This window comes from Trichechus manatus, unplaced genomic scaffold (assembly GCF_000243295.1).
Source record: "Trichechus manatus latirostris isolate Lorelei unplaced genomic scaffold, TriManLat1.0 scaffold00254, whole genome shotgun sequence".
In the NCBI taxonomy this organism is placed as follows: domain Eukaryota; kingdom Metazoa; phylum Chordata; class Mammalia; order Sirenia; family Trichechidae; genus Trichechus; species Trichechus manatus.
In genome coordinates, this window is record NW_004444190.1 from 1,240,948 (window position 1) to 1,266,055 (window position 25,108).

The 25,108-nt window shown below is 40.8% G+C and overlaps 1 protein-coding gene across 2 annotated transcripts in view; it reads right to left on the reverse strand.

Moving 5' to 3' along the window:
* STOX2 (storkhead box 2) overlaps window positions 1–25,108 on the reverse strand; it is a 159,587-nt gene that overhangs the window by 20,049 nt on the left and 114,430 nt on the right. For both annotated transcript variants that reach the window (XM_004389671.1, XM_023724669.1), the window contains exon 2: window positions 4,785–4,937. In XM_004389671.1, the coding sequence (XP_004389728.1) occupies window positions 4,785–4,937 (153 nt within the window). The remainder of the gene's footprint in view (window positions 1–4,784; window positions 4,938–25,108) is intronic.

Sequence of the window (25,108 nt, forward strand, 5' to 3'; positions counted from 1 at the left end):
CTTATAGTGACCCTATGTACAACAGAAGGAAACACTGCCTGGTCCTGCACCATCCTCACAATCACTGTTATGTTTGAGCCCATTGTTGCAGCCACTGTGTCAATCCATCTTATTGAGGGTCTTCCTCTTTTTTGCTGACCATCTACTTCACCAGGCATGATGTCCTTCTCCAGTGACTGATCCTTCCTGATAACATGTTCAAAATAGATGAAACGGTGTCTCACCATCCTCCCTTCCAAGGAGCACTCTGGCTGTATTTCTTTCAAGACAAACTTGTTCACTCTTCTGGAAGTCCATGGTATGTTCAGTATTCTTCTCCAACACCGTAATTCAAAGGCATCAATTCTTTGGTCTTCCTTATTCATTGTCCAGCTTTCACAGGCATATGAGGTGATTTAAAATACCATGGCTTGGTCAGGCTCACCTTAGCCCTCAAAGTGACATCTTTGCTTTTCAACACTTTAAAGAGGTCTTTTGCAGCAGATCTGCCCAATGCAATATGTTGTTTGATTTCCTGACTACTGCTTCCATGGGCTTTGTTTGTGGATCCAAGAAAAATGAAATCCTTGACAACGTCAATCTTTTCTCCATTTATCATGATGCTGCTTATTGGTCCAGTTGTGAGGATTTTTGTTTTCTTTATGTTGAAGTGTAATCCATACTGAAGGCTGTTGTCTGGATTTTCACCAGTAAGTGCTTCAAGTCCTCTCTGCTTTCAGCAAGCAAGGCTGTGTCATCTGCATACTGCAGGTTGTTAATGAGTCTTCTACGAATCCTAATGCCACATTCTTCTTCATATAGTCCACTTCTCAGATTATTTGCTCAGCATACAGACTGAATAAGTATGGTGAAAGGATGCAACCCTGATGCACAGCCTTCTTGATTTTAAACCATGCAGTATCCCCTTGCTCTGTTGAAATGAGTGCCTCTTGGTCTATTTACAGGCTCCACATGAGCACAATTAAGTGTTCTGGAATTCCCATTCTTCGCAATGTTATCCATAATTTGTTATGATCCACACAGTCGAATGCCTTGCAGAGCCAATAAAACACAGGTAAACATCTTTCTGGTATTTTCTGCTTTCAGGCTAAGGTCTATCTGACATGAGCAATGATATCCCTCGTTCCATGCCCAGTTCTGAATGTGGCTTGAATTTCTGGCAGTTACCTGTGGATGTACGGCTGCAACTGCTTTTGAGTGATCTTCATTTGCCTGTGATATTAATGATATTGTTTGATAATGTCCCCATTCTTTGGATCACCTTTCTTTGGAATGGGCACAAATATGGATCTCTTCTAGTTGGCTGGCCAGGTAGCTGTCTTCCAAATTTCTTGGCACTTACAGCGCTGCATCCATCAATTGAAAACATCTCAACTGGTATTCGGTCGATTCCTAAAGCCTAGTTTTTCACCAATGCCTGCAGTGCAGCTTGGACTTCTTCCTTCAGTACTGTTGGTTCTTGATCATATGCTACCTCCTGAAATGGCTGAATGTCAATTTTTTTTGTTACAGTGACTCTTTGTATTCCTTCCATCTGCTTTTGATGCTTCCTGCATCATTCAATATTTTGACCATATTTTGAATCCTTCAAAATTGCAATTCAAGGCTTGAATTTTTTCTTCAGTTCTCTCAGCTTGAGAAATGCTGACTGTGTTCTTCTCTTTTGGTTTTCTAACTCCAGGTTATTTTACTTTGTCTCCTTGAGTTGCCCTTTGAAATCTTCTGTTCAGCTCTTTTACTTCATCATTTCTTCCATTCACTTTAGCTACTCTACGTTCAAGAGCAAGTTTCAGAGTCTCTCCTGACATCCATTTTCGTCTTTTCTTTCCTTCCTGTATTTTTAATGACCTTTTGCTTTCTTCATGTATGATGTCCTCTCACAACTCATCTGGTCTTTGATCATTAGTGTTCAATGTGTCAAATCTATTCTTGAGATGGTCTCCATATTCAGGTGGGATATACTCAAGGTCATATTTTGGCTATCGTGGACTTGTTTTAATTTTCTTCAGCTTCAACTTAAACTTGCATATGAGCAATTGATGGTCTGTTCCACAGATGGTTGGTCCCTGGCCTTGTTTTGACTGATGATATTGAGCTTCTCCATCATCTCTTTCCACAGATGTAATCGATTTGATTCATGTGTATTTCATCCAGTGAGGTCTACATGTATAGTTACCATTTATGTTGGTGTAAAAAGGGTATTTACAATGAAGAAGTCATTGGTCTCACAAAATTCTATCAAGCTGTCTCTGCCACTATTTCTATCACCAAGGCCATATTTTCCAACTACTGATCCTTCTTCTTTGTTTCCAACATTCTCATTCCAATCACCAGTAATTACCAATGCACCTTGTTTGATCAATTTCAGACGGCATATGCTGGTAAAAATCTTCAATTTCCTCATTTTTGGCATTAGTGGTTGGTGCATAAATTTGAATAACACTCGTATTAACTGGTCTTCCTTGCAGGCGTATGGATATTATCTTATCACTGACAGCACTGTACTTCAGTATAGATCTTGAAATGTTCTTTTTGACGACGAACGAGAGAGATGTCATTCCTCTTCAATTAGTCATTCCTGGCATAGTAGACCATATGATTGGCTGATTCAAAATGGCCAGTATCAGTCCCATTTCAGCTCACTAATGCCTAGGATATCGATGTGTATGTGTTCCATTTCATTTTCGACGACTTGCAATTTTCCTAGATACATACTTTGTACATTCCATGTTCCTACTGTTAACGGATGTTTGCAGCTGTTTCTTCTCGTTTTGAGTTATGCCACATCAGTAAGTGAAGGTCCCAAAAGTTTGACTCCATTCACATCATTAAGGTCAACTCTACTTGGAGGAGGCAGCTCTTCCCCAGTCGTGTTTTGAGTGCCTTCCAACATAAGGGGCTCATCTTCTGGCACTATATCAATGTTCTGCTGCTATTCTTGAGGTTTTCAGTGGCCAATTTTTTCAGGTCCTTCTTCCTAATCTGTTTTAGTCTGGAAGCTCTGCTGAAATCTGTCCACCAAGGGCCATCCTGCTGGTATTTGAAATACCGGTGGCAAAGCTTCCAGCATCACAGCAACACACAAGCCCCCATGGTACAACAAACTGATAGACACATGGTGGACAAAAACACGTGGTGGGTTACATGTAGCCAGCAGGCCATAGTTTGCCTATCACTGCCCTACACTCAGGCTTGCATAGAGTCTCTGCAGTATTTGGGGCTGGCCAAGAAGTCATCAGTGTCACACAAATAAGAAAAGGTTTACGTCCTCTCAGTCCATCTAAAGATCATGACCTTGGGATTTAAGTTAACTTACCATAAAAGCTAACAAAGCAGTTTGTCTTTTAAGTACAAATGACCTATGGCTTTCTCCATAAAGTAGTCCATCTTAGTGATACTGTCATTAGCTGTTGGAAGTGATAAACAACTTCCTATTACATACGCACTGTCTTCCTTCCATTCTCTATTTTATAGCTCAATAATAGAAAATACGTAACCAAGTTAAGTAAAGGTTTGTAATCTCTCATGAAGCTACATAAAAATATAAGGATTTTAAAAGCTGTTAGGAATGTCTACTATCAGAAGTGGTTATCCAGGCATAAGGCTGAAAAAAGGGTCTTCCTTCACCAGAGCACTGTGTTTGTGAACAGTGAACAGCCTCTCCCAGTTTAGATAGCTCTCACTTGGGATTCAGCTTATCTTACTACTGAAAGGAAGGAGTTTGCCTGGAAGTTAATAAAAACAATCAGACAATTGTAGGCCACTCATGTTGTATGGTTGTTTGTTATCCAGCATTTTTGTAGCAAAAGCTAACTGATACAGCCAACAGATGACATTTACTAAGGTCTCTTCTAAGTTGCGTGAAAAATATGTCAAGAGTTTTTTTAATGTAGGCTATATTTCAGTCTAAGAACAGGTCGAGTCCAAAACCAAGGTGGCAAACTGATAGTCTGATATTGTGTTACTTGACCTGCATGTTGCTGGCATATGTTAAATATAGACACATACACACACAAATGCAAACATGTACGGAAATCTAGAGATTTCATAGAAAACTCTTGAATTTCTAGATTCTCTTAAAAATTAAAAGATTGGGCCACTCTGGCAGGGCTCTACATTTTTGGGGGGAGTAGGCAACAAAAAGCTGAATCTGAGTAGTCAGCTGCCCCTTCTGAGATGGGACATGCATGCTCCAGGTCATCACCATCTCTAACACTTTCCAGCACTGGAGACAAGTGCCACCTGTCATTCATTACAGCAGCTGGACTGTTGTCCTTTTGTATAATATTTAAGGGAAAAATATATATTTTAGTTTTTCTTTTAAAACTAAATCTTAACTAATTCATAAAACACTGTAGACTTAAAACTCATCAAGCCATGATATGAGGACATGAGCTTTATTTACCTCTGACATCACTCTTTCTGTGGTTTCACCCCTCACGGCTGGAAGTTTTAGCTGTTTCTGACCAGCCTCTTGAACCACCACACTCAGGTATTTAAACAAGGATTGCCAAGGTTAAATGGAATCTTAGTAGTTTTTCCAGAATTCTTAGTGGATTCTGATATAATGTCTTTGATTCAGTCCCAATTTAAAAAGTATTACAGCTGAGACAAGTAAATATTTTTTAAGTAAGGCAAGAGTTACAGAATTAAGAAAACTTTCTCGTCACTCTGACCAAGATTGTTCCCCATTATATTTAAACATGACAGAAGCAGTCCATGTGAGGTCCTAGACTGGCCGAGCACACATTCATTTGGAAGGTGCCACACTCTCTTCCCATTACCTGGGAAACATGTCGTCAGGTGTTCCATCAGTGCTTCTTGGGTGACAGGCTTTCTTGCCGAGTTCATTGCTGAGATGGCCAAGCAAAGGATTTCCCCGAGTGGAATAAACTGAGATTGACTGATGGGAGACATACTGATGGGTGATACATCACCTGCAGAAAGACAATTTTCAAGTAAGTGATTCATTAAAAGCCTCAGTCGTTTGTCCTACACACACCTTCATGCATATACACACCTCCCGTAACTATCACTTATTCCTTGTATTATGAACGCAATAAACTCCAAAAACTTAAATCTGTCATAACCACAGCCAATTCCACTCAGTCAGAGAGACTTCCACAGAAGAGTTAAGGCTCCTATTGCCTTGACGAATAAAACTTTCCTTTAAAATCTGAGATCTCATTTAAATAAACATAGTACTGAAAGTTGAGTAACAATGAGGTTTTGAAACTGATTTATGTTTTTATTAACTTGGAGTTGATTTATTTAATAACTGCCATTGACATCTTGACAAATACATTTGTAACCTGATGATTTATTCATTCAAATGTTGAATGTCCTCTAATGCCAGGCATCTGCTGGGGGCTTGTGAGCTGGGGACAGAAGAGTCAACAAGCCCCCTAATATCTCTTCCCTAAAGAGCTTGTATTGAAGTGGAGGAGACAGACAAGGGGATCGGTGTCCACGATGCTGTGTGACAATGCCCCCAGAGAGGACTGCACAATAATCTCTGGAGCAGAGGGGAGAGGGGAGTGTGCCACCACTTAGGGGCAAGGAGGGCTTAGAAGCAGGTTTTACCCAGGACGCACAACCTGACTACAGTGCTAGGAGCATGCATCTGCTTGGTGGCTGAGGGAGGGAGGGCTGCAGGGCTGAGGGGGTTGCAGGGCCTGCATGCAGGTATTTCTCCAGCAGTACAGGTACAGGAGGAGGGGGAGAGGTATGTAGGAACAACCATGAGGAAAGAGCTGTGTGCCCAAGGTTTTCATCCTGTGGGGGATGGTGAGCCATGGAAGGAATCTCAGGAATGACAAAGTCAGATGTGAATTTCTGAAAGATGACTCTGGTGGCAGAGTGGAAGGCAGACTGGGGAGAGTGGGAGAGGGGCAGGTGACAATTCACTAGGAGGCTGTGGCCTGCTGCATATGTTCACACACTAAGGGAAAAAGCAGGAGAGGCTGAAGACCCAGTAGCAAGGGGGCAACTCATGGTGGCTCCTGAGGTGTCAACATGCAATGCAAATATGTCTTCATTTCTGCAATCTTAATATCACAGTGTGGTGATTTTCAAGTTATGCTCCAAGGATCCCTAGAATTCCTAGAGATTTCTGGGATGGAGGTGTACCCAGCAGAAGGAGAGACTGGGAGAACAGGAGAGTCTGCTCCTGACAGCTGAGTGTCACCTGTTGTATACTTTGGGGATCAATAAGATTTCACTTAAAAAAAAAAAAGTTCTACAGAAAGAGGGTGAAAACTAATGTCAGAGATAAATATTCTGTACCTGTAAGCACTCTGCTTACTTCTCAGTGCACTTACATAATTTCTCCTTTATTGTTTCCTAAGAATGATTTATCTCTTGCAATAAGCTACCATGGCTGGACATAACCAAGACTGGGGACAACTTGTGGCATTAGGCAACTGCCTCCCTAGAAAATTTCTGGGTGCTCTGGGGTGGTCCAGCCTCCTCACCACCAGGTAACGTAAAGCTGTGTCCAGCCACATCTCCTAATCCGCAGGAGAGTTCAGAAGCCCTTCGGGAAAGAACTTGAAGTCATTTCTGATGGATTAGATGGGAAAGGGTTCAATGGATGAAACCAGCAACAGGGCCTGGGAATGAAAACCCCCACGTGTGGGAATAAAGTCTAGCATGGCACACTGGACAAGGCAGCAGGGCCCGACTATAAAGGATGCAGTGGTTCCCGGTCCAGGATGAGGCCTGACGTCCCCACACCAAGCTCAGCTCCATTCACCTGCTCCCTCTCACTGCATCACTGGGGGTCCCACTGAGTTCTGCTGTTGGTCCGCTCTCTGAGACATGGCATGACAAGAGTAAGACATTTTCCTAATGGCCAGAAAGAAGGGAGTACTCAAATACAGAAAAGGAAAAGGCCAGTGGGGATCAAAGTCAGCAGAAACCATGAACTGCCGTAACTCAGAACCCACAAACTTTTTGGGCCTCTGGGACATAAACATAAAGAAAACCCCTCAGAGGGATTCCTGGAATGATTTGGTGGGGTAGCAGCAGGTGAGAGCTACAATGCTACATTTTGGGCTGTTATTGTGGATGTAAGGTTCACTCAGCTGGTAAAGCCTGATCCATAATGGAGACTCAAGAATGACAGTGAGAATGATGTAGGATCATCTCAGTGGGCAAGTTTGCCTTTTATTAACTGCTGCACCCTTTGTTCAAATGAGATCTATTCTAAAGCCTAATGTGTACAATATGAAGTGATGGTGGTGGTGAATTGCAGTAGAGGTGAGAGTCTGGAGCCATATTGTTCATTGCTCCCTTCCCCACAGCAGGCCCTGCAGCTCAGCCATAGACACTCTTAAGGGTCTTGTCTGTGGTTCCGTCTCTCTCACACTTCCTGCAGTAGAGAATGAGGGGCTTTGAGACCAGAGTGTTTGATGAGTTGTGGACCTCAGAGTCACTTCGAACGTCTTTAAAAGCCAGATGAAGAGGAAGATGGGGATCAGCTGGCAAAGGGAGTGATCAAATGAGATTCCAGAACTCTTCAACTTGTATATCATTGGGGAGGTTAGCAGCTAATGCTCACCTTTTAGAATTTGCCTATCATAACTAAGGACTTTTCAGAGAAATAAAGACACAAAAATACTAAACATGATTTTAAAAATGTGGGTCTGACTTCCAATTTTCTACAGATTACAAGAGAGAACTTGAGAACTCTGTAAAAAAGAAATGGCTGTTAGCAAAATTAATTACTTTAGTTTAAATCATGCTTCTCCTTATACTTTTAGCTGAAATTATTTTAGTTTAACTGCCATCTTCTTAATTTTTTTACTGATTGTAATGAGGCAGCATGCTTTAAGTGTGTCTGAAGTACATTTATTTTTAAAAAGCTCAGTTCCACTATCGTAATGAACATGTGTAATCACTTTTAACTCACGATATAGAACAAAATGGAATTTTGATGCTCCAAGTAACTATCCTCACATGTCATCTCATCTTAATAATGCACTGAGATAAATTATTTTCTACTCTCTTACCAGCCCCAGCCTCACCAGCAGTCCTGTCTACTCTAAGTCCAAATGCTTCCTGGGTCTTTCCCTTAACTCCATCTCCAGTGCTACCCCTACTCCAAACCACATCACCTCTTGCCTGGCCCATTACTCCCAGTTTGTACTCTTCCCCCTACAATCCCTTCTCCACAGAGTAGCCAAGAATACTTAACTAACCAGTTGCTGTCGAGTCAGCTGTGACTCATGGTGACCCCACGTGTGTCAGAGTAGAACTGTGCTCCACTGGGATTCTTTGGAAGTAGACTGCTAGTCCTTTCTTCTGAGTCACCTCTGGGTGGACTTGAACTTACAACCTTTCAGTTAGCAGCCAAGCACATTAACTGTTAGCACCACCCAGGGACTCAGGGTTTTCTCAGAAAAATATAAAATATGCCACTTCCCTGCATACAATCCTACAGCCACTGCCTACTGCACTTAGAATGGAATCTGAACTCGTTTCTATGCGGACAAGGGCCGGCAGGGTCTGAGTCTGTCCACCCACCTCTTGGACCTCTTTCCTTCCACTCACGCCTCCCTGCTCCGCACTCCCAATCCTCCTCTGCTGTTGTTTGTACACACCGAGCTTTTCCCAACACAGGACCTTTGCCTTTCTTGTGCCCTTTGCCTGGGATGCTCCTGGCACAGATCTTTGCTGGACTGTCTTCTCATCCTTTGTGTCTTAAACGCTGCCTCCTCCGAGTCCTTCCCTGACCATCAATCTAAGGCTGCTCCCCCACCAGAGGGCAATGGTTCTCACATGACCCGAGCTACTATCTTCAGAGCTGCTAACCAGGCTCTTAGTGTGTGCATGCATGTCTGTGTCCACTGGTTTATCGTCTGCCTTGCCCACTGGAATACAAGCTCCACAACAGAAGGAGCCCCATTCCTCTCCATGCTCCCAGAGCCTAGAATCCTACAGAGCTTGTGCTGGACACCCAATCAGTGTTTGTTGAATGGATGAATATCCAGCTATAACATTATAATCCAAGGAATTTCTCAGGGTATTTTAAAGGATAGTGATTTTATTCATACTTTTGCTAAATAATTGTAAAATAAACAAAAATTAATAAGACATCAAGCATACTTAACCATACAATTTCTACGACTCCCTCCCCCATTAATTTCATGAACAACAGGCCCCCAAAGCACAGCCATTACCACAGGGAAATAACTATTAAAGTGAGGTTTAGAACATGCATTTAAAATCTATATTATAGGTAGCGTAGGTGTCTCTCAACATAATACAACTCAATATTATTCAGATGTATTACGATTTTCTATGGATCTTATGTCAGACGTGCTTAATGACCCAACTAGTTATTTTTAAAATATGCTACTAGAAAATTCTTCCAACAACAGGACCATGTGTATGGTCAAAGAAGAAAACAAAAGAATGTAAATATTGCTAAAATATTGGTGGTCACCATTATCTACATAATCTATAGAAATTACCACATTTTGCATAGACTATGAATTATAACTTACTTGTCTGTAATTTATAGGATGACTTTTGTATTATTAGAATTAGTTCTTACCTCCTTCATAAAGACAATGCATCTAAAAGCTCATAGGTACTTTGTGGGTGAACAAACTCTTTCTAAACTGTTCTGATTCTGTCCTGTGGTTCTAAAAAATAAGGGGCAAATAGGTTTCATTTCAGCTTCATTTTCTTACAAACATCCATTTAAATACAGTCCTCAGGGGACATTTGTCAAATCCAGGATATGTCAGATAAAACCAAGCACAGTGCCTCGGACAGAGTAAGCATTCAATAAATTTCCATTAAGTGAACTGAAAATGTGAGAAGACATGAAAAAACTATGATTGGAAATAAACTTTAATTTTAAGAACATATGACATTAAATTTAAAATATCCCAATGAAAACGTGGACGTTGCTTTTATTTAAGGTACTTGTCAGCTGATAAGCATGAGGAAAAAGATAAATCTACCCAGCAGATGATGAAGGCAGTGAAGGATGGATACTCCCCATGGGAAGTAGGGAGCATGTCCAGAGCATGAAGCAGCCTGCTGTGCCTATTTTGGGGGGAGCCTTGCCTATTCTGGCACAGCGCGAGTAGGCTGGTGGTGAGATGGAGAGGAAAGTAGGGCCAGGTCACAGTTGACTCTATAGAAGGCTTAGATCTTATTCTTGATGACAATGGGGAAGCACTGAATGTTTTGTATAGAGGAATTACATAACAGATTTGTGTTAGAAAACTACTCTCCTGGTACTGTGAAGAACAGACTGGAGTCTACTGCAATAGTCCAGGCAACTGACAAGGAGGGCTGGGATGACAGGCAGGAATCCTGCATATGTGACACTGACTTTCTCTATCTTGTTGTCTACAGTTAGTTACCTCCACTGCAGGGAATATCTTTATCATGTACACATATTTTTACTATTTAAATCTCTCTACTTCTGTTCCTTTCTAGCTTTTGGTCAGTTACTTCAGTTGGAAGTATTTCAAATTCGCTCTCACATGATTCATCCTTTCAAGAAATATTTGAGTGCCTATTATATGTATCAAAAACCTTTAGGCACTCAAATTTTAAAATTAAGTAAGAAAAGGAATCACTTCTACCTCTGTTCTATTTGTGGGACAAAAAAAGGGGAAGGGCCTTAACAAAGCCCTCTCCTTTTTGAAAGCCACTTTCATTTTTTTTAGTCATTAGTTTGGGTTCTCTGTACTCCCCAACCTCTGCATATGATACAGGACAAAGCAACTCTTGAGAACAGATGACTTGAATAAAACTGACATTCATCCCTTCCAAGACAATATCCACAGCTCTCCAGAAGATACCTACTGGAAAAGCAAGCACAAATCTACTTCATTTTATCTTACAATCCCCATCCTCATACAACTGTATCAAAGAAAAGGAAAGCCATACTTTTTCTAGGTGAACTTCATCATAATAAACTACAGCCTCCAAAGTACCCCAGGTACCACCTCTTCTCTTAGCCTTCTTTGAACAATCCTATTTTACTTCAAGCACCAGTATTCAATTTTAATTATTCTGTTTGCCTGTTTGAGTTCAATTTTTCACAATAAATGTTAACTTATAAGTACCCAGTCTCTTAAAACAAAATACAATTACCCACTGTGCTCCTGTCTCCTAATCTGAAAATGAGGATTTGGGTGAGATGATTTCTAAGACTCCTTCAGGCTCTGAAATTCTATGATTCTATATCAATGCATCAGAATTCTGGGATGAACACGTAATGTAGTACTCGTGTCTAACTCTGTTTCTATCTTGCTGGGGAAACTATTTTAATGCTCATCTAATTTGAAAAAGTAAGCTTTAATTTAAAAAGGAATGGCTAAATATATTGGCTATTAATTTTTCTCCTTGTAATAAAAGCTTCATAATTTACTCCTTCTAATTCAAAGTCTTTCTCAACTTTGCTCCTCAGGACCAAAGGGTGCCTTTTTTTGTTCTTCATACTGCCAAAATTAACACTAAAGTTAAAATTATATGTGCCAATAAAATTACTGCATATAGTAGATACTGTGACTCCTCATAAAAATGATCAACCATGACTGTAAAATGTACAGTGGGTATAAGGACAATACAACTCTATTCATTGCAACAAACTATTTGTAAACTACTTATTTGCCAAGTTTTATCTTAAATGCCCTTGGGTCTAGGAAAATAATAAGCTCTCTGCAGTTACAGTTAAGTGAACAACTTTCTGATGCACAGCATCAGACTAATCCTCTGTTTTACAATTTAATTCAATTTATTAACACCAATTTTACATATAAACGTTCGGTTCTTTTAACACAAATTCTGCTACCATGTTTTCAAAAAGCTATTCTAAAAAACCCACATTTTCCTGTCCTGTACACTCTCTGGAAGACCACAGCATCTGAACAGGAGGGGCAGAGCACATGGCTCCCATTAACTCACATGCTGCTATGATGGAAGCAGTTTTCCTTTGAAATCAAATTACTGTACTTGACTTTCAAATGTTTGTATTTGAAATTTAAAAGAAAATTGGCATTGAAAAAGGAGCTTTCACAGTCTACTGTATGTTTAGTTTAAATGCCACTGATTTCTGAAATTTAAGGCTGAGCATTCATTGCAATAGTTGATGGAAGGAAACTTGACAATAAAAAAAAGGAATTTTAGAATATTTAGAAATTCTATAACAACTTTTCTGAAGTTTCCTCATGTTTTACTTCAACAATTGATGGGTCTGCTAAAGAAGGGGCAACTTCGAAGCTATTATTTGAATAAACTGTTATAATTCAAAACCAAACCCAACCCATTGCCTTCGAGTCGATTTAGACTCATAGTGACCCTACAGAACAGAGGAGAACTGTCCCATAGGGTTTCCAAGGCTGTAAATCTTTACAGAAGCAGATTGCAACATCTTTCTCCTGTAGACAGGCTGGTGGATTTGAACTGCTGGCTTTTCGGTCATCAGCCAAGTGCTTTAAACACTGCATCACAAAGGCTCCTCAGAGCATAAATAAGAGGCCCCAATTAATAATGCAGAAGATAATAGCGTCCATTAGCTTTGATTTACAAAGAAACTTTATGATTTGACTCCTAAAGCGGACTGTGATAAAATATGCTTACTTCCTCAGTAGCTAATAGCAGCCTCAATATGTTGTTAGTGTTGGAAATAGTCCCAAAGCAAATCATGCTTCCTTGAATTTTAGTGCATTGTGTGTAGGTTAACAGGCCAAATACCATACTAAATTTCAGGGACTATTCCTTGAGAAAAAAAATGTTTTTCCAAGAATATTTACTGAATGCCTCTATCAGAGGAGTGAAAGAGATATACAGCTGATGGAAATCTGAAGCAGTTTAATTATTTCCTATTCGAAAATCCTGCAGCTGGCTGACTTTAAGTTCTAATGCAGACACTCTGGATGACTCATGCTGAAGAGGTGGCATCTGGTGGGCAGCTATGTGGAGCACCTCGACAGCCTGAGACTGACATGATAACAGTAAGACCAGTTGTCTGAGCACAGCACCCTCAGCAAAGGTCTTGCAGACATTTTACCACATTTCTTTGCACACAACTCTTTAAGTAAAAGCAGGGGAAACCTACCTGACCCTTTCTGGACTGGCTCCATCCCCTAGGTAGCTTTGACGCTAAAGCCTGGTGCATGCTAGGGGGTTGCATCCAAGCACAGAAAGGAGCCAGTGACAGAAACGGACGTCCTAGAAATCTGTAATAAGAAGAAAGAGTAAACTTTCCAGGCATAATATCCTCCACGAGCATTTCAGATGGGCTACTGAGGGCATGTGGAACACAACAGCAATCTGGTACTTTACCTTCGTGATCTACTTTAAAAATGAGTTCCAGAACTCTCAGCTCTTCTTAAAATTCAGGGCTTGAGAAACTGATACAAGTTTAGTTCAAAAGCAGACAAAAAGCACCTTAAAAAGGCTTTGTGACTATACTTTACTGGTAACCTTTTAAGGGGAAAAAAATCCTCTTTACCATTCTTTTATCCTATTTGCGTGGAACAGCTGGGATCCTGTACCACGCCTGTCCCATACATCACACCACCCGCACTGAGCCAACTGCAGTGCCTCGGGAATCTGCAGTGTCACTCCTCTTCTGCCTTGTTCTCTGCAAAGTGAAGTCATAGGGATGGATCAGCCAACCTGACTTCTCACTACCCTGCCCAGAATCCTTTGTGAACTGAAATGAGTCATCACTCCAAGAAAAGCTACAGCCCCTGTTTGTCTGTGCAGGCTTCTTTGTCTGCGCAGCACGGAGACTCTGGGGTGGGAGGGTACCCCAGACACAGGGCTGCAAGGAGCACAGGTACCCTCACATGCATTAGCTACGCCTCATATTTTTAATCATTAAAACAGTCAAAAGGGCACATACCTCTGGATGCTTTAAGAAAAAACACACACTTTAAAATTGATCTGTCGTCATATACTCACCAGTCATAATTATAGACCTTACACATTTTCCATTTTTTACATTTTTTTTTTTTTTTAAGTTTTTTAAGGCCTGCTTTCCACCATGATGAAGGAAGACTCTCCCTTCCTGTGTGTAACAGGACTGTGCGCTGGATCAAAGTTTAGCTTCAGTGAGCTATTTGTCATAAATTCCAGTTGCTGAGCAAGTCCTTGCAAGCCTAGTTTTCTTAGATTTCATCATTCCCAACACATACCCGTGAGGCACGCAGCAAAGGCAGCCCTCAGCTTGCCCAGCATGAGCCAGTGCAGCCTCTGCTACCGCCCATCAGGGCAGCGTTGGGAATGAGGTCACTGTGTCAGGACTCATTCTCAGCGTGAGGTTCTCCTGCACTTACACCACAACTGAAATTGCACGGAGTGGTATGATTCATATGGTTTTTATGTTGCTTCTTCAGCAGCTTTATTTTTTTTTTAATAGCTGTGTCTAAGATCAGTAAGGGAAAAAATCAATTACATAACTGTGTAAAATGTTTCTTTGTTTGCACTATTTGTACCATGCCACACTCATTATTACCTTCACAGTGAATAACTCATGCATATATATGTGAACATATTGTATTTACACACACACACACACACACAGGAACTTATTTCAGAACCACAAGAAAACTATAAGTCTCTATGTAGAATACAAGAAACACCACATAAACACCTCAAGAGAAGAAAGGGGTGGGAGTTGGGAGAGAGGAAAGCACGGTAGGAGTATCAGCAATCACATTAAAACCAGAGAAAAACGGAGTTAGAGAGGAAAAGAATAATCAAGAAAAGAATGAATTCCATTGTGTTAGTAATAATACTGCAAAACACTCCCCAAACAAGTAACATTTAAACAAGCATTTCTTACCGTCTCAACTCAGGAACCAACTAGATATCAATAAATTATCCCATACTCAGAGACTAAACAGAATGGTATAGCAGAGGATGTTTGTAAAGAAAATTCTCCCACATCCTCCTGAAGATGGTGGCTAAGCTACAGTTAGGAGTCCTTGGACAGTGCGAACTGTCAACGTGCTTGGCTGCTAACCTCATGGTTGGAGATTTGAGTCCACCCAGAAGCACCTAGGAAGAAAGGCCTAGTAGACTACTTGCAAAAAAAAAAAAAAAACGGCCATTGAAATTCCTGCGGAGCACAGTTCTACTTTGACACAGACGGGGTCCCCATGGATCGAAATCAAGGTCTTGAGAACTTTTTTTTTTAAAGCTACAATTAACACAAAGTGCAGGGCACAACCAAAGCTGTGATGTATAAAAATGTAATAAAACTCTTAGAAAGACTATACCAAATCTCTGCAGTATGAGTCCCCATGTGGCCCTCAGGCTAAAATCCCACCAGAGTCATTCCCTCTCTTAACACCCACGATTCAGCCTGTCCTCAAACACCCCCTCTCTCAGCCGTCACCATAAGGTAGTCCATATCTTCTGTAAGGGTCCTCCTCCTATTGAGTCAAAATGGGCCATCCCGTAACCCCAACACAGTGATTCTCATTCTGCCCTCAGGAAGTTAAAAAGTGTGTAACCCTTTTCTGCCTGGTAACTAATCGAACACCTCCAGCAATCATCCTGTACCTATATCATACCACATCATTCTTTTCTAGTTGCCTACAGTTCTCCATTGCAAAGAATGGGAATTCCAGAACAATTAATTGTTCTCAAGAGGAACGTGTACAGAGATCAAGAGGCAGTTGTTCAAACAGAACAAGGGGATACTGTATGGTTTAAAGTCAGGAAAGGTGTGCGTCAGGGTTGTATCCTTTCACCATACTTATTTAATCTGTATACTGAGCAAATAATCCGAGATTCTGGACTATATGAAGAAGAACGCAGCATCAGGATTGGAGGAAGACTCATTAACAACTTTGGAGGAAGACTCATTAACAATCTGCAGTATGCAAATGACAGAAGCTTGCTTGCTGAAAGTGAAGAGGACTTGAAGCACTTACTGCTGAAGATCAAAGACTACAGACTTCAGTATGGATTACACCTCAACATAAAGAAAACAAAAAACCTTATAACTGGACCCATAAGCAACATCATGATAAACAGAAGAAATACTGAAGTTGTCAAGGACTTCATTTTACTTGGATCCACAATCAACGCCCATGGGAGCAGCAGTCAAGAAATCAAACAACTCATTACGTTGGGCAAATCTGCTGCAATAGACCTCTTTAAAATGTTAAAAAAGCAACGATGTCACTTTGAGGACTAATGTGCACCTGACCCAAGCCACGGTGTTTTCAACTGCCTCATTTATGCATGTGAAAGCTGGACAATGAATAAGGAAGACCGAAGAAGAATTGACGCCTTTGAATTATGGTCTTGGCGAAGAATAGTGAATATACTATGGACGGACAAAAGAACAAACAAATCTGTCTTGGAAGAAGTACAGCCAGAATGCTCCTTAGAAGCAAGGACGGAGAGACTTTGTCTCACATACTTTAGACATGTTATCAGGAGGGATCAGTCCCTGGAGAAGGCCATCATACTTGGTAAAGTAGAGGGTCAATGAAAAAGAGGAAGACCCTCAACAAGATGGACAGACACAGTGGCCACAACAATGGGCTCAAGCATAATGATTGTGAGGATGGCGGGCAGCATTTTGTTCTGTCATGCATAGGATCACTATGAGTCAGAACAGACCCGATGACACGTAACAACAACATCAGTTCTGGACACTTAAGTAAGCATGTAGACTACACAAACAATTATTGACTGATCAATACTTTTAATTTGAAGGTTACTAAATAAAACCTCTTCAGCTTCTTCAACCCTCTGACATGGTTCTCAAATCTTCTGCCCTCATGGTTTCCCTCCTTTACTCCTTGTGATGGCTGACTTTGTGTGTCAACTTGGCTGGACCATGATTCTCAGTGATTTGGCAGCTATGTGATGATGTAATGATCTCCACCATGAAATTTGATATAATGTAATCATCTCTATGATGAGATCTACTATGAGCAGCCAGTCAGTTGAAAGGGAGTTTCCTTGGTGGTGTGGCCTGCATCCAATATATATGGACTCTCTGGCAAAGTTCGCTGGCTTTTGCTTTGCTCTGGATCCTGCATTTGGCTTGTCATCCTCTGACTTCTGGCTCTTGGGAATTGAGCCAGCAGCCTGCCGTCTAATCCTGCCGTCTAACCCTGCCATCTGACCTGCCGATCTTTAGTTTGTCAGTCCCTACCGCTACATGAGTCAGGAGAAGCCTCCAGCCTGACCCTGACCCACAGACTTAGGACTTTCCAGCCTCTACAATACTGTGAGCCATTTCCTTGATAGAAATCTCTCATTCTCTCTCTCTCTCTCTCTGTATATATATATATACACACACACATATACATCTAAACACTCCGCTGGTTTTTGCTTCTCTAGAGAATCTAGCCTAAAATACTCCTGCTCTGATATATCAATTTCCCTCTTAAAATGTTGTATCAAGAACTGAACCTACTCCACCTGTGTTCTCCCCTGGGCACTATCGCCTCCTTTGTTCTGGACTCTATTTATATTCATGTGGTCTAAGACTGTGATAGGTTTTTGGCAATTATATCACACTATTAACTCTGTGAGAACTTTCCTCGTTGTTTTGTTGTTAGTTGTCAAATTAACTTCAACTCATGGAGACCCCATGTGTGTAAAGCAAAACTGCTCCATAGGGTTTTCAAGGCTGTGACCTTTTGGAAGCAGATTGCCAGGCCTGGCTTCCAAAGTGCCTCTGGGTGGGCTTGAACCACCAGCCTTTTGGCTAGAAGTTGAGCACTTAACCACTTAAACCAGATCTCATTTACGCACTTTAAAAAAAAAACAACAACAACTAACCCTCATTAATTATGCCTTACACTTTTTCCCAGAAATAGTTTGGTCTTGATTTTCCCTTTCAGTGTATTATTTCCTCTCCTTATTTGACATGCCACCCAGATTATCATCCACACCACAGGCAGAGCCAGCTCCAGCCCAGCCCCAGGGCCTTCTACCAAAGCAACTGATCTTTAATCAATTGTCTTTGAGTTTGGTTGTGTGATTCATCATAAACCCATTTCTGTCACACACAGTATAAATGCTATAAGATCAGCAAATATACCTAACAAGCACCTATAGATTAAGAATGCAATTATCTAACCATATAACAAATTTATCAAAATGAAGATCTAAATTCTAAATAGAGATCTTTTTGCCCAGGCAACTTATGAGCCTCTGGGAAAGCTATAGGTCACAGTACCACAGTTTGACAGTTAAAAACTCAAGTTTCTTCTTTGATATAGAAAAGGTTAAATAAGTGGGTAGAAAGAAAAAAAAAACTACTTGGAGGGAAGGGATATAAAATTACAAATAAAAATGTATTCAAATTTCCCAATGACTGAACATGTATGTTCATATCTGACAACAATAACTAATCTATTACAGTGCTACTATACCCAGATATAGAAACTCACTGAATCCTTACAAGGACCTATGAGGTGAATATGGTTATTAACCAAAAAAACCAACCTTGTTGCTATTTGGACTCATAGCAACCCCATGTGTAGAACTGCTCCATAGGGTTTTCTTGGCTGTAATCTTTATGAAAGTGGATTGCCATGGCTTTCCTCCACAACACTGCTGGGTGGGTTCAAACCTCCAATGTTTGGTTAGTAGTTGAGTGCAAACTGTTCATGCCACCCCAGGACCCTGTTGTTGTTGTTGTTAGATGCCGTCCAGTCAGTTACGACTCACAGCAACCCTATGTATAACAGAACAAAATACTGCCCAGTCCTGCACCATCCTCATAATCATTGCCATGTTTGAGCCCATTGCTGGAGTCACTGTGTCAATCCATCTCATTGAGGGTCTTCCTCTTTTCCGCTGACCCTCTACTTTACAAAGCATGATGTCCTTCTCCAGGGACTGGTCCCTCTGGATAACATTTGCAAAGTACCTGAGACAAATTCTCGCCATCCTTGCATCTAAGGAGCATTCTGACTGTACTTCTTCCAAGACAGATTTGTTTGTTCTTCTAGCAGTCCATGGTATATTCAATACTCTTCGCCAATACCATACTTCAAAGGCATCAATTCTTCTTCAGTCTTCCTTATTCATTGTCCAGCTTTTGCATGCATATGAGGCGATTGAAAACACCATGGCTTTGGTCAGGCACACATTAGTCCTCAGAGTGACATCTTTTCTTTTTAACACTTTGAAGAAGTCTTTTGCAGCAGATTTGCCCAATGCAATAAGTCGTTTGATTTCTTGATGGCTGCTTTCATGGGCATTGATTATGGATTCAAGTAAAATGAAATCCTCAACAGCTTCAATATTTTATCTGTTTATCATGATACTGCTTATTGGTTCAATTGTGAGGAATTTTGTTTTCTTTATGTTGAGGTGTAATCCATACTGAAGTCTGTAGTCTTTGACCTTCAGCAGTAACTGCTTCACGTCCTCTTCTCTCCCAGCAAGCAAGGTTGTGTCATCTGCATATCGCAGGTTGTTAATGAGCCTTCCTCTAGTCCTGATGTCGCATTCTTCTTCATACAGTCTAGCTTCTCGGATTATTTGCTCAGCATACAGATTGAATAAGTATGCTGAAAGGATACAACCCTGACACATACTTTTCCTGATTTTAAACCATGCAGTATTCCCTTGTTCTGTTTGAACAACTGCCTCTTGATCTATGCACAGTTTCTGCATGAGAACAATTGAGTGTTCTAGAATTCTCATTCTTTGCAATGTTACCCATAATTTGTTATGATACACACAGTCAAATGCCTTTGAATAGTCAATACAACACAGGTAAACATCTTTCTGGTATTCTCTGCTTTTAGCCAAGATCCATTTGACAGGAGCAATGATATCCCTCATTCCATGTCCTCTTCTGAATCCAGCTTGAATTTCTGGCAGTTCCCTGTGGATGTACTGTTGCAATCACTTTTGAACGATCTTCAGCAAAATCTTAATTGTGTGTGATATTAATGATATTGTTTGATAATTTTAGCATTCTGTTGGATCACCTTTGCTTGGAATGGGCACAAATATGGATCTCTTTCAGTCTATTGGCCAAGTCTTCCAAATTTCTTGGCATAGATGAGTTGAAACATCTCAACTGGTATTTGGTCGATTCCTGGAGCCTTGTTTTTTGCCAATGTCTTCACTGCAGCTTGGACTTTTCCTTCAATACCATCAGTTCTTGATCATATGCTACCTCCTGAAATGGCTGAAAGTTGACCAAATCATTTTGGTACGGTGTCTCTGTGTATTCCTCCCATCTTCTTTGAAGCTTCCTGAATCTTTCAATTTTTTGCCCGTAGAATCCTTCAATATTGCAACTTGATGCTTGAACTTCTTCTTCCATTCTTTCAGCTTAAGAAATTGTGAGCGTGTTCTTCCCTTTTGATTTTCTAACTCCAGCTCTTTGCACATTTCATTATAATACTTTACTGTTATTATTTCCACTTTAAAAAGAGATTAAGGAACCTGATGATGCAGTGGTTAAGCGCTTGTCTGCTAACCGAAAGGTCAGCATTTGAACCCACTAGCCACTTGGTAGGAGAAAGATGTGGCAATCTGCTTCTGTAAAGATTTACAGCCTTGGAAACCCTATGGGGCAGTTCTACCTGTCATGTAGGGTCATTATGAGTCAGATTCACTCGACAGCACACAACAACATTGATGGTAAAATGTGTTTAAGATGGACACACATTAGCCTCAACTCAGAAAAAGGCAAGAAAGGCACTCAGATGATTTAGATACCAGTTTCTGATGGAGAATCAAGTACAGCCATAATTAACAGTCTTTTTCCTTCCCCTGGTGCCTTGATACTTTTAATACAGCTTCAGTGTTATAGTAAAGATTTGTATACATCAAGGAGAGGTAATTTGCTCAGTTGATGAGGTGTGGGCAGAGGTTGTGCTTGGCACTTGACTGGTTCCTTGGCAGAAGATTAAACAGTAGCACAGCACAGTGATATAGTCATGAAGGATCTTAATAAATGCTTTCATGACTAATGGCCTAGCAAGGTCTTAGAGTTACTGCGCTGGATAAAACCAAGGAGCAATAAATACGCTTAAATAAATTAAAAATATTTATTGGTTTCTAATTGCAAAATTGGAGTATCTGGTGGTATAAACAGTTGAACACTCGACTACTAACTGAAAGGTTGGTGGTTTGAGCCCACTCAGAGATGCCATGTAAGAAAGGCCTACCAATGTGCTTCCGAAAGGTCATAGTTTTGAAAACTTATGGAGTGCAGTTCTACTCTGCACACATGAGGTTACCATGAGTCAGAATCTACTTGACAGCAACTGGTTTGGTTTATTTTAAATTGCAAAGTTTGTCAGTAAATGTGGGAATTTAAAGATGTCTAAGATAGTGTATGTAACACAGATTATGTACACTGGCACACAAACTTTTTCATAAACACATAATGTGGTCGCTACTCTCAAGAAGTTTACAGTCTAGTTGAGGAGATAAAATATTCACACATAAAAAGAGCAAAGAACACAAGACAATATGTCTGACAACATGCTCCTGAGAATTCAGAAGAAAAGAACCTGTGCCACAGCAGTCAGGGATGGCTTCAGGTAAAGGCAAACTATCTTAGAATATGGAAAAGGGGGTGGGGGGCATCACACGTATTAGAACACAAGCTCCATGAAGAAAGGAATTTTGTACATTTGTGTTTACAGCTGTAATCCTGAAAAGTGCCTGGCCTATAGTAGGCACTCAATAAACATGAATGAATGAATGACCTAGAGAGAAGAAGTATGAACCAAGGCCTAGAGTTTTTGGTGAGAGGAAGGTGGAGGATGATGAGGAGGGCCTGATGGGCTGAGGGAGCAGAGGGAAATGAGGCAAGAAGATGGTCCTGGATCAGGTTAAGAATGATTTTTGATGGCTAAGAAAATGACCTACCTTATACTGACAAAAAATTTCACTTGGTATTTGTTATAGCCATTAATAAATCTCCTCCTTAAGAAGCATTATATACGAACCCTACATTTTCCAAAAGCAATCACTTGTAAGCTGACAGCAGCTAGAAGGACAGTATCTTGACAGAATGGTCAGATGCTGCTTCTCTGCCTCGCATCACCACACAGAAGTCTGTGATGCCAGGACTCTCTCCCATTTTATAAGACCATACAAACAGGGAAGAAAAATCATTGTTGGCAGCAATATTATACCAAGCCTATCCTTATTTACGAATATAGTGCTGGAAGACAAGGTCTCTAGGTTGGAAGGCATCCAAAACACACAGCGGCCACAATAATGGGCTTGAGCATATTAGCAATCATGAAGATGGTGCTGGACTGGACAACATTCTGCTCTGTTGCACATGGGGTCACCATGAATTGCAGCCAACTCAACAGCAGCTAACAATCCTAATTCGAAGTATTTCAAGTCAACAAACATTGATTAAATACAGCACTATGCTTACCACTGAGGTAAATACAAGGATGAGCAGTTACAGTTAAAGTCCCCAGAGTGTAGCATCAACAACTGAACCATTCAAAGAAAAGAGGGAAACAGTACCATGAGAACAAAGAAAGATATTATTTCTGATTAGAGGAAGAGGCCAAGGAAGCATGGTGGGAATTGGGAAGCACTTCAGGAAGGAAGAGGAAACTCTGGTGGCATAGTGGTTAAGAGCTACAGCTGCTAACCAAAAGGTCAGCAGTTTGAATCGACCAGGCGCTCCTTGAAAACCCTACGGGTCAGTTCTACTCTGTCCTATCGGGTCGCTATAAGTCAGAATCGACTCGATGGCAATAGGTTTGGTTTTGGTTTTCAGGAAGGAAGAGGCACCTGAGGTGAGTCCCATAGGATGGAAAACTAAAGGTGGAGGAAGAGAAGAGTTGGTGATGTCTTTCCAGGCAACGAAGCAGTGTGAACAAAGACAAAGCGGGTTAGAGAGGACAGGATGTTTTGGAGCATAGATGGTGTCTGCCTAACTTGGCTAGGATGGGGGTGGGGGGGGATACATGAAGAGGATGGTGGAGATAAAGCCAAAGAGCCAGTCGGGCTAAGATCAGACTTTGGAGAACATTAAATTGTAGGAGGAACACATTAAAAGTTCTTACAGGGTTGCTATGAGTCGGAATTGACATGACAACAGGTTTTGTTTTGTTTTGTTTTGTTTTGTTTTTGTTTTTTACATTATTGGTGCTGAATTTTTAGATTATCTGGCAACAGGGTATAGGATGGATCCAAAGAGAGAAATTAACTGATTACTGAGACAGTTTAAGAGCCTATTGTGAGAGACCGAGCAAGATGGAAAGAGTGCTTAAACAAAGAACGGACACAAGTAGACAGACAGGAGATACTTTGCTATTCCACACAGGGACTGTCCACATTTTGCAGCATGAAATATTGGGACACATAAGAAGTGCAATTCTAGGCATGTCACATGCACCCAACGCTACCTGCCCAGAATCTATCCAAAAGACAGTCTGTGCCATGGTGGTGGCCAGACATTCAGGGTGGTGCTCAGGGTAAAATATTAGTTCAAAATGAGAAATAAAAAGGAGAAATCCTCTTAAAAAAAAAAAAAAAAAAACCCTGTGCACCACTAACAGAACAGATTTACCGGTTGCACGAAAGCTGATTAAAAGGTACAAATTTAAAATTCAACTGAAGTAGTTTTAAAAACAGAAAGTTCCAATATTTTCAAGGCCTTATAGGCCAGGGTTTACTAAGTTAAGTGCATTTTTATTATGGTGGCAGAAGCAATTTCAATTATAGTTGGATTAGATGAAACACACTACAGACTAAGGAAACTAAGTATTTACAGAACAACTACATTTGGTATCCCTATAAATATTAGAGAGCATCGATATGAACATGAAGTAAAGAACATGGCTATCCTATGTTACCAAAATTCTCAAAAGTCTTTGACTCAGATCAATTCCTATAAGATTAAGAACAAAGAAAAATGGCAATCTGGAGCTGGGAGAGATACTGAAAATCATCTAGAACATTATTATTTGACCTAAGATAATCCTAGAGTCTAAATGGGGAAGTGACTTTCCCAAGGTGACAGAGAGTTAGTAGAAAGTCAGAGCTAGCATCCAGGTCTCCTAACATTCAGTGCAGATGTGGTGTGATGGATCATTTTTATATGGCCTTTCTTGCTATGATCTTGTAACTCCCACCAAATGATTAAGTGGGACTATGCAAATAAGGTACTTGTGGCCCACCAAGGGAACTAGACAGCTTGCTAGTAATACAAATAAGGTGCATGGCACCCTTGTGGGGGTGGGATCATGCAAATTAGGTGTATGGAACCCTAATGAAAGGATTGGTCAGTTTTGCCATCCTAATAGGCTCAAAGGGAGATAAGGACAGACAGAAAGAGGAGCTGTCACATGGAAGACAGCCAGAGATGGTGGCACAGCAGTAGCAAGAACTATAGCAGCTCAAGATGGCTGCAGTGGGGCTTGCTGACCCACAGAGCTAAGAGTTGTAACATCTGCCTGAGAAGGCCCCAGCAGGGCCCAGCGACAGAGGGCAAGAAGAAGCTGTCCTGATCAAAGAACTGCATCCCAAGTTGTCCCTGTTACTTCCAAACTGATCCTGATCCTGAGTTGTACCCTGTTACTTCCCTAATAAAGCCCCTAACTATGAGTCTGGTCTGTGAGTTCTGTGTGGTCATTGCAATGAATTACTGAACCCAGCAGAATAGCAGAGTGCTGTGGGAGGGACAGCCAGTGTCAGAATTGGTAAAGAGGTTGGAGAGAGGAAGCATGTGTGACCTCCACCTCATGGGAATCAGCCTCCGACTGCTGATCTTGATTCTCCTCCCCCTTTGTGAAGTTAGAAGAGGTCAGATGCCTCTGCCACATCATTTTTACAGAAGACATTTCTCCATTACCCCACAACACCTTGTTAAGTAGCTTAAAAGAAAATTAAACTCCAAGGCTTATCTAGGTGACTTTCAATAAAACATAAATTAAGTAGGCAGGTATCTAATTTTCCATACTACATTATGGTATAAATTATTGTTATGTCCTCAGTTCCTCAGTTCTTCTAATCAATGTCCAAAGAAGACAAGGAAGTTAAAGATGAAAGCAAAGTGAAAAGCTGAGAAGCTGTCAGTTTTCAGTAAAAATGCAAATTCTAAATTTGATGTTACTAAAGAAAGGTGCAAAAGGCGACTTAATCCCAAACT